We start from the raw sequence: 16,629 nt of genomic DNA on the forward strand, positions 1-16,629 counted from the left end.
ATAATTGTACAAATTCTTTCCATGGACGTTCCCTTTTCTTATTTACTGCGCTATTTGTTCACTCACATAACAACATAAGAAATTGGAGCATAGGTAAGCTATCTGGCCATCAAGTCTGTTCCGCCATTCAATAAGAGCATGGTTGATCTGGCTGTGGCTCCACTTACCTGCCTGTTCCCAATAACCCTTCATTCCTCTATTATTCAAAAGTCTATCGAACCATGTTCTAAATACATTCAACAAGGCAGCATATTGATAAAGAAAACTGAATTTGCACATTGATTTATCTTTTTTGAGTCACAACGAAACAGAAAATTCATGAGAAATTCTGGAAGTCTATCAATTGGTGTAGACAATGGCCTTTATAAATTACTTTTATAAATTGTGTGGAAACTTCATCATACTTGTTTGTAGAACATAGAACAGTTCAGCAAAGCCCATGTGTCTGCACTGGATACAACACCCAAATTCAACTGAAACTCTGCTCCTTCCACCACTACGCCTGGCAGTCCATTCAAGGGATCCACCATTTTCTATGTAAAAAAAACTTGGCCTCTCATATCCCTTTTAAACTTTCCCTCCCTCCGCATTAAATGCATATTGTAAAGTATGTGTCACTTTTACCCAGGGAAAAAGGATTCTAACAGCCACTTCTTAAACAAAGGAACAAAAATGCCTCATAATTTTATAAACTTCTATGAGGTCTTCCCTCAGCCTCCAAGAAAATTTAATCCAAGAGAAAACAAGTTTATCCAACCTTTCCCTCTAGCTCATACCCTCTAATCCAGGAAACATCCCAATAGTCTCTTGTGCATCCTTTCCAAAGTTTCTGCATCCTTTCTGCAATGGGGCAACCAGAGTTGCACACAAAAACTCAAGTGTGACCTAATGAAAGATTTACAAAGCTGCAACATGACTTCTTTACTTTTCTACTCAATGCCCTGCCCATATCCTTTCTTTACCATGCTATCTACATGAGCAACTATTTTCAAGGATCTACAAACCTGAACCCATTCAGATTCCACTCCACACCTGTTATTAACTCTGTGATCCTCTTACATTTGACCTCCCAATCTCCAATACCGCACACTGTTCCAGATTAAACACCATTTGCCATTTCTCTACCCATATCTAAAGCAAATCAATATCCAACTGTTTTGATAGACTTCTACACTGTTAACAGCTCCACCAAATATTAGTTTCATCTGAAAACTTATCAGCCCTCTCAACCTACTTTTTCATCCAAATCATTCATATATAATCAAACAATAGGGGCCTCAACATCAATCTCTGTGGTACACCAATGATTAGGGCCTCCAGCCAAAGTAACATACTTCCACCATTACCCCAGTCTTCTGTAGGCCAGCCAATTCTGAATCCAAACTAGCAATGCATCATGGATCCCATGCATCTCTACCTTCTGGACTAGCCATGAGGAATCTTGTCAAATGCCATACAAAAGTGCAATCCAACAATACCCAATGCCCTTCTCCCATCAAAAGTCTTCATCACTCCTCAAAGAACTCAATCAAATTTTTCCTAGGGGCTTATCCATTTTAATACTCTTCAAAAGAGCCGGCACAAGCTCTTTTTTGATGTCAAAAAGCTCTAATGCATTAGAATTCTGCACACTGCTCTCACGATCCTCCATGTCTTTATTCTTAAATGATGCAATGTATTCATTTTGTACCTCAACCACTTGCTCTGACTCCAAGCATAAATTTCCTCCTTTGTCCTTGATTGGCCCTATCCTTTGTCATCCATTTGGTAAAATGTAAGTATTAAATGCCCTGTCATTTTCTTTAGCCTATTTGCCAGTCATTTCATGGCTCCTTTTGGCCTTCCTAACGTCCAACTTGAGCTCTTTTCTGAAGTCCTTGTATTCCTCCAGGGCCCTGTCTGATTCTAGTTTCTTAAACCTTACATATATTTCTTTTTGACAAGATTCATGACCTCTCATCATCTAAAATTCTCTTGTCTTGCCATCTCTGTCCTTCCTCCTTACTGCAACAAGCTGGGTCCGGAGTCTAATTAGATGGACCTCAAACAGCTCCCACATGTCATTTGTAGATTTGCCCTATAACAACTGCTCCCAATTAATTCCACTGGTTCCTGGCTAATAAGATCACAATTTTCCCTCCCCCAATTTAGTATTTTCCCTACAAGGTCTGGGCTTATCCTTTGTCATATATAGGTTAAAACTTAAGGAATTGTGATCCCTACTCCTAAAATACTCTTCTAATCATTCCCAATCACCTGGCCAGGCTAATTTCCCAGTACAAAAACTAGTAAGCCCCATTTTGTTTTGATGGACTATCTACATACTTCTTCAAGAATCCCATCGAAGGAATTTAAATATAAATGCCTTCATTAACAATGCCCTTTGTAATTTTCCAGTATTTTGATGCATTTTTTTCTGATTGTGAATGCAATTTCTTCTTACAGAATCAAAAAACAGTTTGTTTACCTGCAGAGATATTTAGATGGTACAAATTTTCTATTCCATTATTTTGCAGATCGTTGATGAGCTGGGGAATGTAAAATTCTGCATTGATGCAAACCAGGCTGGAAGTGGGAACTGGCTCAAGTATATACACTCAGCACACTCCTACAACCATCAAAATTTAGTAGCTTGTCAGATTAATGACCAGGTGAGTTGCCTTCATGGAATTGGTTCCAGAATCCTGTTGTGAAGCAATTCCTTTTGATAGAACTCCATGCACAAAACTAGACCCAATTGTTTGAATATAATTTTACACTAATAACATGACACAGCATTTGGCACTTTAAAGCAAAGATTAAATGTTGTATGCAGCAAAGAGCTGGACGTTAGAAGTGCTAAAGCATGCTTGCTTAATGTATATTTTATTCTCTTTTTATCTTTTTGTATGTTATGTATGTGAGCTAACCGGAGACCAGAATCCTGCTATAAAATAAATCTAACTGGAACATCATGTGCAAATATACTTTTAATTCATTTGTAATCCTATACAGGTTCAAAAATCATGAGGCCCCTGATGCAAAGACATACTTTTTTAAAAAAAAATGCTTGCAGAATACTTTGCATTTATTAACATGCAAGTAAACAACAAGAAAGAATTGTCTGTACAATTAATTCTAATTAAACATCATTCTCAATATTGTTTCATTTCCACATAAGACTTCTCAGTTTATGAGAAGACTCTTTCTTAATCCTCCCATCTTTATTCACTTGTAACATGTTGCGTTACTGAGAAATGTACAATCCTGAGACAGTAATTTGGGTTTGCAACATTAAAGCTATACCCTATCACCTCTATATAGTTTCACCAAGAGCCAGTTTTCTTGATCGAAGAATATTAAAATTGATGACTATAGACAATTTCCGATTCCAAATGTTGGCCCTCAGAATGGAAGACAATGATGTTTGCTTTCTGCTGTTTATCCCATTATAGCTAGAATCTCCAAGTTTTGAAATGGTTCATTTTAGTACTGTTGCCTCATTGGGTGGTTATGTACCATAACTTGATTTGCAAAAGGTAATTGGGAATTATAGATTTAAACTTCAAGATCCTATTTCCATTCTTCTTGTAATATACCATTGCAGAAGATTAAAAGCCTTGGATAGCTTTAGAAACTGAAAGGTTTAAGACAATAGCCATTTTCCAACCCACCTGATTGGACTCCTCACCAAAATCAAAAGGTATGTGATGTAAAACTGGCAATTCCATCAATCCTATGTTATCGGCCCTGCAGGTTGTTGTTAAAATTATCCTTTGTTTTGAACTGGGATTTGTAGATCTCATTAAATTAATAATCTGATCATACGAGGTCCATGAAAATGTCTAATTTTTGTCTTTCTACTATCTGTGCTCATTGATTTTCAGTGATTCTCCACCTTTTTTTTCCCACTTACATACCAATCTAAGTAATCTCTATGCCATCGGTGCTCTGATTAGTAAGGGATTGCTTAAAGTTTGATGTGAGTGGGAAGGTTGAGAACCACTGGTGTAGACCCAATTATTACTGAATATTTGGCCTATTTCCTTTGGAGTTATGAACCATGCACATAATGAGTCAATTAGGTACAATTAAAACCATGGTTTTCAAACTTTTTCTTTCCACCCACATACCACCTTAAGCAGTCCCTTACTAATCACAGAGCACCTATGGCATAGGGATTACTTAGTGATATCAGAGTGGAAAGAAAAAGGTTGAGAACCTCTGATTTAGATGATTCCAACAGAGGCACGATTATAGATAGCAAGGAGCATAAATGGGGGAATGATCATAGCAGAGGAACTTCAGAGAGCCTTCTTATTAACTTTATTTGCAGCTATACATTTATTTGATCTAATAAATTGTAATACTTGCTTAAGTATTGCAAAATCTTGGTTTGTGATTTTTGAGCTTGTCCCAGTTGTACTTAGTTTCTCGTTGTATTGCAATGCTCCATTCAGATAAATTTCATATGGAATAACAGCCCTGCAATTAAAATAAAAGTAGAAACTCTTTGCAGATCAGCAATAACGGTGGTAGAGAAAAAGTTATTTTTCAAGTCAGACTTTGTCCTGCATTTAAAACCTAGCACCTGACCTCTCATGTGTCCACTTCGTTCAACTGCATTCTCTTGCCGTTAACCCACCCTTGACAGCTTGGCCTTGTCCCTTTCCACCCCACCTAAGCTCTAGATTTTCTTCCTCAGCCCGTCTCCCTCTGTTACGTTTTTAAGAGATTTTTCAGATTCCATCTGGCTTGCTGGCCCCACACATCCACTGTTTCAGTTGGACCATTTTGTTCCTCACGCCTCTGTTAACGGTCGTTTATAAGTGCTCTATTGATGGAACAAAACATCGATGTAAAGAATTTCTTCTGTGAACGTAGTCATTTAGGTTGCTTCCAAACACTTCGCCACTCTTTGGATATGAATGGCATTTTGCAAACAAGCACTACATTGAATGAAACCTGTAAACTGAAATTTGTACAAAAGCATCCCCAAGGACCCTAACCCATTAAAACTTCATCATTGGGATTTTTATTATTTATGTAGGAATTAGGGGGGGGGGGGGGGGAGAGAGGAAACCTGATTTCACGCTGAAAAGTGCAGCCAAAAAGAGCTCCACAACAAGGCATCTCAGTCCAAGTTGTGCAGTATTTGAGTCCCAGAGCTGCCGTCGTCACTGGAAACGAATGCAGGAGACGTTCTGGGAGGAAAGGCAGTTTAGCCGCGCCTTCGCTCTCGCATTGAGTTGCAGTGCACGGATGACTGGCTGGGCAGTGCCCTCCGGGTTCATCAGTCGAGTCCGGCAGTTTAGAATAAAGTTGGATTCTCAGTGAGAGGAAAGAATGTGGGGGAGTGGGATTGGAATGGCCCGGGTGCTGAGAAAGGGGATACTTATTTCCCTCAATAATTGACAGCTGGAAACGTATTATTGGGAACGCTTTTTGCAAACTACACGAAAGCGAATCCGTCGTTAATTTCCCGGCAATAGATCAAGTTCCACACATGAAGAGCTTGCAGGCCATTATCATCAATAGCAACTAACGGCTTCAAAGGGTTAATCTGATATCAACTGGTGGTCATTGTATTTGACGTCGTTTGACTATCCCAGTCACAGTAATCCTGTTGCCGAACATGACCGTAAAAATATTGCCCCATAATAAACCCAGGACAACAAACGCGCTTGCAAACGCACGCTCATAGTCACTTTATATCCCTCGGCCAGACGACAAGGAGTCGATGTAATCCAGTGACAAAGATGAATGGAACATCTGCTGGAAAGTTGTGGAGGATCTGGGTGCTCTTCAGATGTGAGAGGTTCTCGAAGGCCAGCCAGCTGGAAGCTATGAATGGGTCTGTGTGCGAGGTAGCTGTCGACTGGCAATGATTGATAACTCAGAACTATAAAGTAAAGATCAGAGCTTTCAAAATCACACTGAACATCCAGAGGGCCTGAGACCACGACATCATACTTTAATATTGTCCAACAGACTTTTAAAGTGCTTTTCAACGAGAGGAAACCGTGGTTTCGAATTACCGACATTTGCCTAAATTGCCAACGATTCTCTTGCCAAAAAAAGCGTCTGGTTTTGCTCGTCGGTTTTGTATTGTGCGTGACTGGCGATTTGCATCTTAATCGTGATTTTAAACCCAAAAGTTGCAAGACGCATCCTTTTGACGATTTACAAAGACGTACCAACATCTCGGGTTTAAAATGTCCCCCAAAAGTAGCACGGGACATTCTGCAAGCCTTAAGCTACAAGTGTACGTTGTGGATGTTGTAAATTACATTATCTTAAATAAAAATTCGGTTACTGGTTATGCTGAACTTAAAATGAAATTGAGAAGAAAGTAAAAATCAAAACTCAATGTACTAAAAATCTGCAATGGATAAATATAGTTTTAAGTGATCAAAGAAGGTGCTTGTCTCAAAGGAACATTAGCCAGCGTCACTTCAGAGAATCTGCTAGGTCATTAGAATCTGTAGTTGTTGATGTATTCATGTATGTTTTCGCATTGACACCTACAGTTCAATGGAATGGAAACAGGAGCTTCATGTAGACTATTACAAAATCTCAGTGAATCCTAGTGTTCATAGAAAAAGATGTGCAGTGGTGTTTGCAGGATATTTGGAAGGATGGTCTGCAAAATGCTAGCCCAGTGGTTCTCAAACTTTTGCTTTCCACCCACGTACCCCTTTTAGTAACCCCAATGCCATCGGTGCTGATTAGTAAGGGATTACTCAAGGTGGTCTTTTGGATGGAAAGAAAAAGTTTGAAAAATCACTCTTCAGACAAAGGTTTAAATATTGGTATAACCTAGAGAAATGGAGATTTTTTTTACATTTGTCAAGATTTGCATCTATTTTTTTTCCTTTGAAGTGTGGTGAAACGTTCACTTTGTTAAAGGCAGTGAATCCCTGCAAAGAGCAATGCAAAAATTGTCTATGAGTGTATCAGTACTTTTAAAAATCATATTCAAGATTATTTTATTGTCATGTTATAAAACAGAAAATGTGATTACATGAAATTTCCTTTAGTCTACTGTAAGGTAGACAATAGGCCCTTTCATACAGTCAAAAAACCCGTGTAATGGCAGAGATTCTCTGCCCTTAACGTTGTGAGATTTACCTCCATGAATGTGCCCTGGCCAGCTCCAAGGTGCCAACTGCAATCCCTCTTGGGTGAAGGGTCAGCAGCAGCAGTGCGCTCCACCACCCTGCATGAATGTAATGCTACTGCAAGCAGCTGGCTAGGGGCAAGCTGATGACGTCACGGTGATGTTGTTAGCCGGCGACCCATCTCACTCACCCCTGTCCCTCCATGACCCCCTTAGGGCAGGTGTGGCTGACAGGGGTGGGGCCGTCAGGGCAAGGACGACCAACGGGGGGGGGGGGGGGGTGTCAGGACAGGGGCAGCCGACGGGGGAGGGGGCGCCGTCAGGGTAGGGGGCGCCGTCAGGGTAGGGGCGGTCGGCAAAGGCTGTGACAGCCCTGCTGGCCTCTCTGGCACCTCACCGGGCTGCTTCGGCCTTCGGGGCTGCTTGTTAGCACCAGCAACTTAATATGCGGCAGAGCAATGGCTGTCTTCCCTACCCATAATCCCTCACACAGATGGAACTGGATGACACACAGAGGCCCAGCATGAAAACACCTAAGTTTCGCCATCAGCAGAAATTTCCCTTACATTCAGAGAAAGAGAAGCATAAGAGAGTTCCCTCCCCCCCCCCCCCCCCCCCCCCCCCCACCGTCAGTGAGTCTCCGTGGATTCACCTCCAACACTCCCGCAGCCACATAGGCTTCAGTCACAGCCACCAGCATCCTGAGTTCCAGACACAATTCTCTGACACGATTAGGAAGTCCCCCACCATCCCCACCCTCTTGCATTCTAGTTCTGATACCCGTTATCCCTTCAGCCAGTTTCGAGCTAGTCTACAGCAGTACTCAGCCTGGTATTTTTGTCCCTTGACTGCAGTCACCCACAGCCTGCGTGGGTTCCTCGACTCAAGTATGTTCTTCAGTTCACTGCCGTGGTCATTATCTCCTCTGCTTCTCCTTCTCAAACAGGCCATGGTCTCCCCATTTTCTGATGCTCTGCACCAGTCCTCTGGTTCCCTGGAGTCCAAAACCCCTCATCGCTGCTGCTGATCATAGATGCCATCATCTTGGATCCAGACCCCGTGGTTGCAGGATTTTAAAATATACTACCGTCAGCTCCTTTAACAGGCTGTTTAAAGCCTGTACAGAGTAGAGGCATATGGTGCAGTATGATTTTAATATCGAATTTTAACCAGGCATTGTTGTTAGATGAGAGTTTTTGCCTTTAACAAAAGATTGTCTGTAGACAGTTCTACCTCCATTTATTTGCCAATGAAAGTAGCAACAGGAACCTACAGAGACTACATCAGATTGAGAAAATTGTAGAACAGTGATCCAATGTGAGGAATAGAGAACATAGTTGTCAGAATAGACCATTGATAATGGAAGGGAGTGGCTGTGACCGATTGGTAAGCGCAAGAAAAGTGACTGGAGTCAGCCACTTTTCCTTATTGGAATGTATTAAGAAGCTCCTCAAGCCAAACAAGTAACGTAACAAAGAAGGACAAAGCTGTGAGAAAAAGATGATGTTGTTGCTGGTAGTAAAAGTGTACAAATACAAGTGGTTAGTAAGTCTATTTAGACCAGGGACTATAGAGGAGGTACCTCATCAGGCTATGATAAAATCCTGAAGGCACAGAGTAATCAAAGTGCTAGAGAATTTGAGAATTACAAGTTTGGCATGTACAGCCAGGAACTAGAGGAAGCATTTAGCAAGTAGTCAGGCTAAAGGCATTGCTAAATTTGCACAGTTCCCAAAAATATTTTACATTGGCCATTTCACAATCTTTTAATGTGTAGATTGATTGATCAATGAATTAAGGCAAAACTATTTAATATGCAGATGTTATATTTTAGGGAATCTTTAGGATGACTATCAGTATGGAAATGTTGCTTAAGAATGTGAGGGACTTTCATTTGGGTTGAAATTCCAAGCTGCAAGGGTCAAACATGTGAAAAATGTGGTATTAGTGGTAGCATCTTCTTTGTTAGATGGTGAAGTTTAAAAAAGCCTGCTTGTGAAGAAATACAACTTCTAGAAATCTCTAGACAATTGTAAGTGGAAAAGGAATTATATCGAGAATTTTAAGGCCAAACATTGGATGCACACACAATTTCTGCATAAGGTCAGAAGGAACAAACCACCCATAATCTAACCACACATCATTTGCAATCTGAGAAAGAGTCCACAATTCCCATATTGGCCTCATTAGTCATTATCACAAAACTAAAAAGAACTGTTGATAATGAGCAGTATCTTTTTTGCATTATTCTTGATTTAGTAGGCAACCATATTGTTTGGGCACCTGCCTACATTTTGCTCACAAAGGGCACAAACCTGAAAAGTTGGTTCTGTATCTTTATCTTTGCTTATATAACTTACACTGTCTGACCTGCTGAGTTTCTCCAACAGTGTGTTTTTTTACAATATAGCCAACTTGATTCTCCTCTATTCAGGGGGTCAAAGCAACCTGACAATTAAAACAAAGAGATTGTATACTCTTGGAGGTAAGTAAGCCTGGTAGATTTTTTTTTATTTGATGACATTCAAAGTGCTGCAAATATATCATAAAGTTTCTACATAATTAGGATGAGACCATTATCATCACAGATAATAAAAAGAACATTTGAAGATATTTGGAGAAATTCAGTAGGTTATGGAAAGACGATGTGTGGTGAAATTGGAACTAATGTATATTTATGCATCCAGATTGTTGGTTTGGGATTCAGAATTGAGGACAATAAACAGAAAATTGTCTATGAAATGATATTATGTTTGTCCATGGCATCCACTGTTATTGAGTACAAGTCCTTCCCTGGTAGGATTCAGTACTGCTCAAAGTTTCTACTAAGCTTGACTGCCTCATTGAGTCTTTATTATTTATTGCACAAGGAGCAGTGCTGGCTTTGGCATAAAGCACAACTAATTATATACACAGCCTGGACCCTCACCTTCAGTTTGAGATATATACCCAGATCAAAAAGATGTTCCAGATATCACATTTGAAATAACTGCATTTCAGAATTTTCTAATCAGCAACATTTCAGTCTGGTCATGGAGCATAAACTGCTGGTTACAGTTTTTGGATTAAAATCCATCATTCTTATAATGAAGGTTGCATGAGCAGAATAATAGACCCTCCTTCTATCACAACAAGATTACTGTACTGAGTACAGAAATATTTGTTTCACAAGCAGGCATTTAGTGATGTGAAACAGAATAATTATAAGTTGCAAGTTTATGATTTTTTTTTATGTCAGCTCTAACCAATACAAATATTCCCTTTAAGGAAGGTCTAAAGATATTCCTTGTTCAAGTTAAATGAATAAGTATGTTAACTAACAAAAGATCCCAGGTTCCTGACTCTTTTCAAGCCACACATCATGTACTGACCTTGCAGCACAAAACATCATCTGCATCCACTTTAAGGCAAACAAGATTCACCAAATACCACAGCTCTCACATCCTCACATCGCCATAAACATTTCCTCCTTCCCGATTCCCTCTCCCCAACCCATTTATGCTAGGGGTAACATAATCATTAATCTAATATCCAGATATGTTTTTGCCCTGTGGGAGGAAATCAGAACACCTGGTGAAAACCTATGTGGTCACAGGGAAGCCATGCAAACTCTACAAAGAAAACATTCAGTGTCAAGATCAAATCCATGTTTCCAGAGCTGTGACACTACAGTGTTAGTTGCTACACTTTTATGCCCTGTTAGTTACATTCCCCCCCCCCCCCCAATTAATGGGGAAACAATATAGAGTTTAAAAGTGTAATTGTAGAAACAGATATAGTGAAGACTGAAAATACAGAATGCTCAGGGATTGGGTCAGTCCAGATTTTCCAAATTCTTGGGCAGTACTTTTAAAATTCAAAATAAAAGAGGAATAAAGAAGAGATAAACAGATAAATTTTGATAGTTTATTCATTAGCAAGTACAGTGTGCTTCATTTATCAAAACGATCAGTTTTAAAGAAAAATAAAGTGGTCACTTGTTGCCATTGTGAATCTGGGGCACACCCACACAAATGCCTGCTAAATTTAAAAAGTTTGAGAATTTTCAAAAAGTCCAGATTCTTGGGTAAATCTAGCACCCAGATTTTTTGGACATACTGTACTTTGACAGATACCACCTTCAGGAAAGGATATTCTGCTTAGAAGATATGCTGCTCTGCGCACCTCCCTACATAACTGAGGGGTTATTTACAGTCACTACTTAACCTAACATATTTGGAATATAGAAAGGAACAAGTGCATCTGGTGGAAATCTAGGCAGTCAAAGGGAAATCCTGCAAACTCTACACATACAGCATTGAAGATCAGGGTTGGCATACAATCCTTTGAGCTGTGAAGTAGTAGCATTAACCACTGCTCCACCTTGCTTAGTATGCATGGTCTTAAGGTACAAAATGTGATCTCATGTGTGTTTTTTTTACATATAAAGTGACATCTGTTTCTCATAAGCTCCCATATAACAGAATAAATGTATGAAATGGCTCATCTGTTACTATTCATAGAAAGATACAGAGCTTGAATGTATTCAGGAATATGTAAAAATTATATTTCAAAAACCTCTGCACAGCATATCAAAATATCACTTATTACCAGTACTGCAAGGACTAAACGTGTGAGAGATATTCCAGTCAAAGGAGAAAGCTGTTTTAAAAGGCCATTTAAAAATCTGAAACCCATTATTCTATTTATCAAAAAATGCATCAATGTTAAATAATATTTTTTACTCTGGGGATATGTTAAATTTGTAATGCAATTATTTTTAATATTTACTTTGTGCAGAATTTTTGCCCATAATGATGCAATCAAATGCTGACCTAGCTAAGGAGTCTGTCCAAATATTGATACACACATTCTTTGACCCTATAGAAATATTGCAAATCTTACACACTTCTAGGTCTCTATATTTTTTTTTAAGACACACAGCATGGTTACAGGCCATTTCGGCCCACGAGTCTATGCCACCCAATTTACACCCCATTAACCTATGCCCCCGGTATGTTTTGAACAGTGGGAGGAAACCGGAGCCCCAGGAGAAAACCCACGCAGACACGGGGAGATTCGAACCCCAGTCCTGTCCCAATCACTGGTGCTATAAAGGCATTGCACTAACCGCCATACCAACCACGCCGTCCCCATTGATTGTTCAGTAAATAATCTGAACTACTTAAATGGAGCAGCTGCATACCAACATGATGTGCTGTAAGATAATAATCACAAAAAAATGTGGAATATCGAATTCTGAGAACGAGTTCACTACAGAGAGAATCCCAAACCTCAGAAAAGGAGAAATATGATGATCTTAAGAATCAGCCAAACTCCTTTGCTGTTCTAAATTTAAAAACACACAACAGTAGCAACAGTCTCAGCAAATTGCATTTATATAATGCCTTTAAGGTGACAAAAGGATTTCTGAGTGATTCCATTTCCTCAATTTCAATTTGACTTTAAATGTCTGCTTAAAAAAAAAAGTTCTGTCATATCCATGTAACATTTCTATTTCCCACATAAGACACGTTTTCTTTGCTCTTATGGACTGGAAACACCAATTAGTAGCCAGTTATTTTAACTCTTCTTTTCTGGGCCTTTGCCCATAAAAATGGGACAAAATCCACACAGATAATTTTAATAGAAACATTACCAGCTGGCAGGGGGAGAAGAACAAACTTAGTCATCAGTATGAACTGAATTTAAACACAGGCATGAAAGCAATCCTTGCTTTTCCACCCAATCGTGCCGGAGAAATGTATTCAAATAAATATCTGATCTAAGAAATCTTTCTTCATTCTAAATAATCTTTGCTTTGGGTGTTATTGAGAATATCCATCTTGTACAATATTGTGTGACTAGAGGAAACGATAACAATACTGTTCAATACACCCTGTGGCACTTTCCTGGCAATCCTCTTGGCCAATTCGCTATTAAACAAATCCTCAGATTTGTCAATAGTTGAGATTGTTCAGCTGGCTGGCACCCGATAAAGTTTCTTGGATTTGTTATGTGTGGTGTGTTTTGTAATTCTTCTGTGACCCTTTTTGACTTCCTGAATCCCATCCCTCTTGCACCCAAGAACACAAGTGGGACTGATTGATCTGAGCTAATGCCACTTAGAAGATATAAGAATATGGTCTCCTGACCTCTTATTTTCTTTCTTTCCTCACTTTCTGTATTTTCTTCTCTATCACCAGTAGGAAAGTTTAAATTGGGCCCCATATCCCCACCATTATTGCTTTAACATACTGCATGAAGTCTTGATATTTTTTCTTTTATAAAGCATGAATAATCTAATACCAATGACAATGGACTACTGGAGACTCCTTGTCCAAATTCTGAACAACAGTATCAGTTCTCCATAAATTATCAGTGCAATCATTGCAGAGAGAGATTTGAATTTGCTTACAGCAACAGGAATAGCTTGTTTGTAAAGTAACAAATGCAAACAAATGGTAGAAATTCTCAATTTGCCTTTGTTTCCAAGAGTCTACATTAAAAATTATTTCCTGAGAGCTTTCAAACAAAGTTGAACTGAAATTAGAACAGAAAATGCTAGAGATCTACTGTAGACCTGGCAAAGGAACAGTCAACATTTCTGATTTCTTCAAAACAGTTAAGGTTTCAGATGATGACCCTTCTTCCAAAATGTGAATTCTACTACTCTTTCCACAGATTCTGCCTGACCTATTAAGTATCCTACCATTTCCATGTTTTAACTCTGGTTTTTAATATTTGCTGTTCTTTGATTTTCTCTGAACTGGGATTATGATTTCACCACATTACCATGAGCAAAGTCCTATTCTTAGCCTCAATCCTGTCTGGGGTAGCAGCCCAAATTCTGAGAAATAAAGAAGCACGTTTCTATAGCACCTTATCTCATTTTCAGAGCTCAAAGTGCTTTGTCATTGATAAAATAGACTTAGAAGTGTGGTAACTGTTGTTATGTGCAGGAAAATGAAGCAGACATTTTAAATGAACTAAAGTCTCACAGCCAGAAAATTCACTGTATTGCTCGTCAAGGGTTTCTTTTGGTCACGACTAAAAGATCAACAGTCTTCCACCCTGGACTCAACACAAGTATAATATTTTAAAAGAGCAAAAACTCAAAGAAAAATCACAAAAAAATCAACCAAATAAAGTTCAAGTTTCAACAGTGCTTACTTTCTTTAATTTCACTAATAGCAAGCTTTGCATTAAAAAGAAACTGTTTCAGTTCTGTGATTAAATCTTCCTTTCCAGTGCTTGAGATTCCTAGTACATTGAAGCAATCCCTCAATAGCGAACAATATGATCACAATGTGAGGATTAAATGCAAAAAAAAACAGCATTAATGTCCAACACTGTAGCTCATTGTTTCCCAATGAATTGGTTTTGAAGATTTCCTCATGACTGAGTTGCCATTGGTTCATTCCTTAAAAGATCACATGAATGGTTTGAGTTCATACCTCCAAGTGATTTCTTTGTGAAGCACCTAATCGTTTTAAATCCACTACTTATTTATTAAGACTGCTCAATGTTGAAAGCTGTGAATTTATTTTCAACGTTTAGCATGCATGTCATTCAGAGAGTGGGTGTCTCCACAATCTGAATCAGAAAGAACAAAATGAATGAACAATTTCCTTTCTCATTGAAAACCTAGTAATAATTGTCTTAGCATTTTATTATAGTATTATCAAGGTTTCCTCAACACAGGAGATGGAAGCAGAGACATTAGCATGAATTTCATTGATTTGTAGCTTTCTAATCCGAGGTCAGGTATCTGAGGGAAGCTTTGGTAAGTTTTTAAAGATGAAGTAAAACTTATGCATTCACTCATTTCAATCAAGTGTTTTTTTCTTCTCTAACGCTGAATATTTTGACTCCTTGATAAGTTGGAGACCTGGTGTCACTGATGATTCTTGTACTTTGTGCAATTTGCAACCACTTATAATTGACCTTGGAGAAATTCATAGTGTTACTGTCAAAGTTTCCCATCATTTGTTTCGATAGTCTTTCCACCATCAACAAGGCACAATTCAGGTGTGTCATAGAATATTCTTCGTTTGTTTGAATGAATTCAGTTCCAAGAAACTTAACACCATCCAGAACCAAATAGTTTCCTTATTTGCACCCATCCACTGCCTCAAATTTCTCCAAGCACAGAAAAGCTCTTCTTATGGGGTTTGATCAAATGTCAGAACACCTCTTGACATAATGCTGTGAGGACAGATGTAGCACCTCAAACTCCAAACTAGTTTAAATAACCCAGAATTTCTCCAATCTAGATAACTTGGGCACTCACTGGTTAAATTCACATGCCAAAAGCAAATTTTCTGATAGGATTATCAAATCAACCTGATCTGTTCATACATATAATTCACACTAGTTTACAATACCCCTGGATGACTTTGAAGCACCTCCGACTTCATAAATACATTTCTGTCCTGAAAACAGAACAAGATTTTCCTTTACATCTGTAGTGCATTTGCCAGGCAAACCACAGGTCCTGCCTCTTAATACCATCTCCTCATGTTCCACGTGGATTAACCAAGATTTATTTTTAATATTCAAGATCCAAACATTGCTGACTCACCCAGAATGTATTGCCCATCTTTAATTAGCCCAGAAAGGGTGATGGTGTTTCCTTTGAATCAATTTCAAATCAGGTGGTAGTTTTCATGGTCATTGGCTTAACAGATGTTGGTAAAGTAGCCTAGGCAAGTAACTGCATTGCATTTTTATTCGATGATGTACAGTTCAGCCATTGCAATGATATTGGAAAGAACAAAATTTGAGGCAGTGGATGGATGCAAATAAGGAAACTCTTTGGTTCTGGATGGTGTTAAGTTTCTTGGAACTGAATTCATTCAAACAAACGAAGAATATTCTATGACACACCTGAATTGTGCCTTGTTGATGGTGGAAAGACTATCGAAACAAACGATGGGAAACTTTGACAGCAACACTATGAATTTCTCCAAGGTCAATTATAAGTGGTTGCAAATTGTACAAGACCTTAAAGCTGTGAATCATAAATGTGAAGGGCAAGCCATTATCATTGCATGGAGATGAATCAATCAGTACATGATATCTGTTTTTGTCGTCACAATATGAGCAAATACAAATTATCCAATGAGAGAAGGAACATTACCAGACCTTGTCTGAGGGAATGTAGCCAGTCAGGCAGAGAGAGTGTTAATTGGGGGAACATTTTGGAGATTGTGATCATAGCTCTGTACATTTTAAAGTGGTTATGAAAAAAGATAGGGAGTAATAAGGAAAAATTTGAAGGCGGCCAATTTCATTAAAATAAGACCGAATGCATCTATTTGCAGCTAAGTCTACATCTGCACAGTCAGAAGCACTAAAGGAGAAATACTGAGTGTTCAAGGCCAACATGTTTCTATAGGCATTTAAAGCCAGGAGTAACAAGGATAGGTAAACCTGGATGTCTAGGAATATCAACAGCAGGTAAAGAGAAAAAGAGGAAGCATAAAGCAGGTATGGAGAACTAAAGATGGGGAGACTGTCAAGAGTATGAAAAGTGTAGGGTAATGGTT

The 16,629-nt window shown here is 38.8% G+C and overlaps 1 protein-coding gene across 13 annotated transcripts in view; it reads left to right on the plus strand.

The window, feature by feature from the left end:
- The window catches only part of prdm16 (PR domain containing 16), an 829,575-nt gene that overhangs the window by 693,458 nt on the left and 119,488 nt on the right, over nucleotides 1–16,629 (plus strand). For all 13 annotated transcript variants that reach the window (XR_011351692.1, XM_069918526.1, XM_069918527.1 and 10 more), the window contains one exon: nucleotides 2,517–2,651. Coding sequence is in view for 12 of the 13 variants with exons in the window: in XM_069918526.1 (XP_069774627.1) it covers nucleotides 2,517–2,651 (135 nt within the window). In the remaining variant the exon portion in view is untranslated. The remainder of the gene's footprint in view (nucleotides 1–2,516; nucleotides 2,652–16,629) is intronic.

Source organism: Narcine bancroftii, chromosome 2, assembly GCF_036971445.1.
Source record: "Narcine bancroftii isolate sNarBan1 chromosome 2, sNarBan1.hap1, whole genome shotgun sequence".
Taxonomy (NCBI): domain Eukaryota; kingdom Metazoa; phylum Chordata; class Chondrichthyes; order Torpediniformes; family Narcinidae; genus Narcine; species Narcine bancroftii.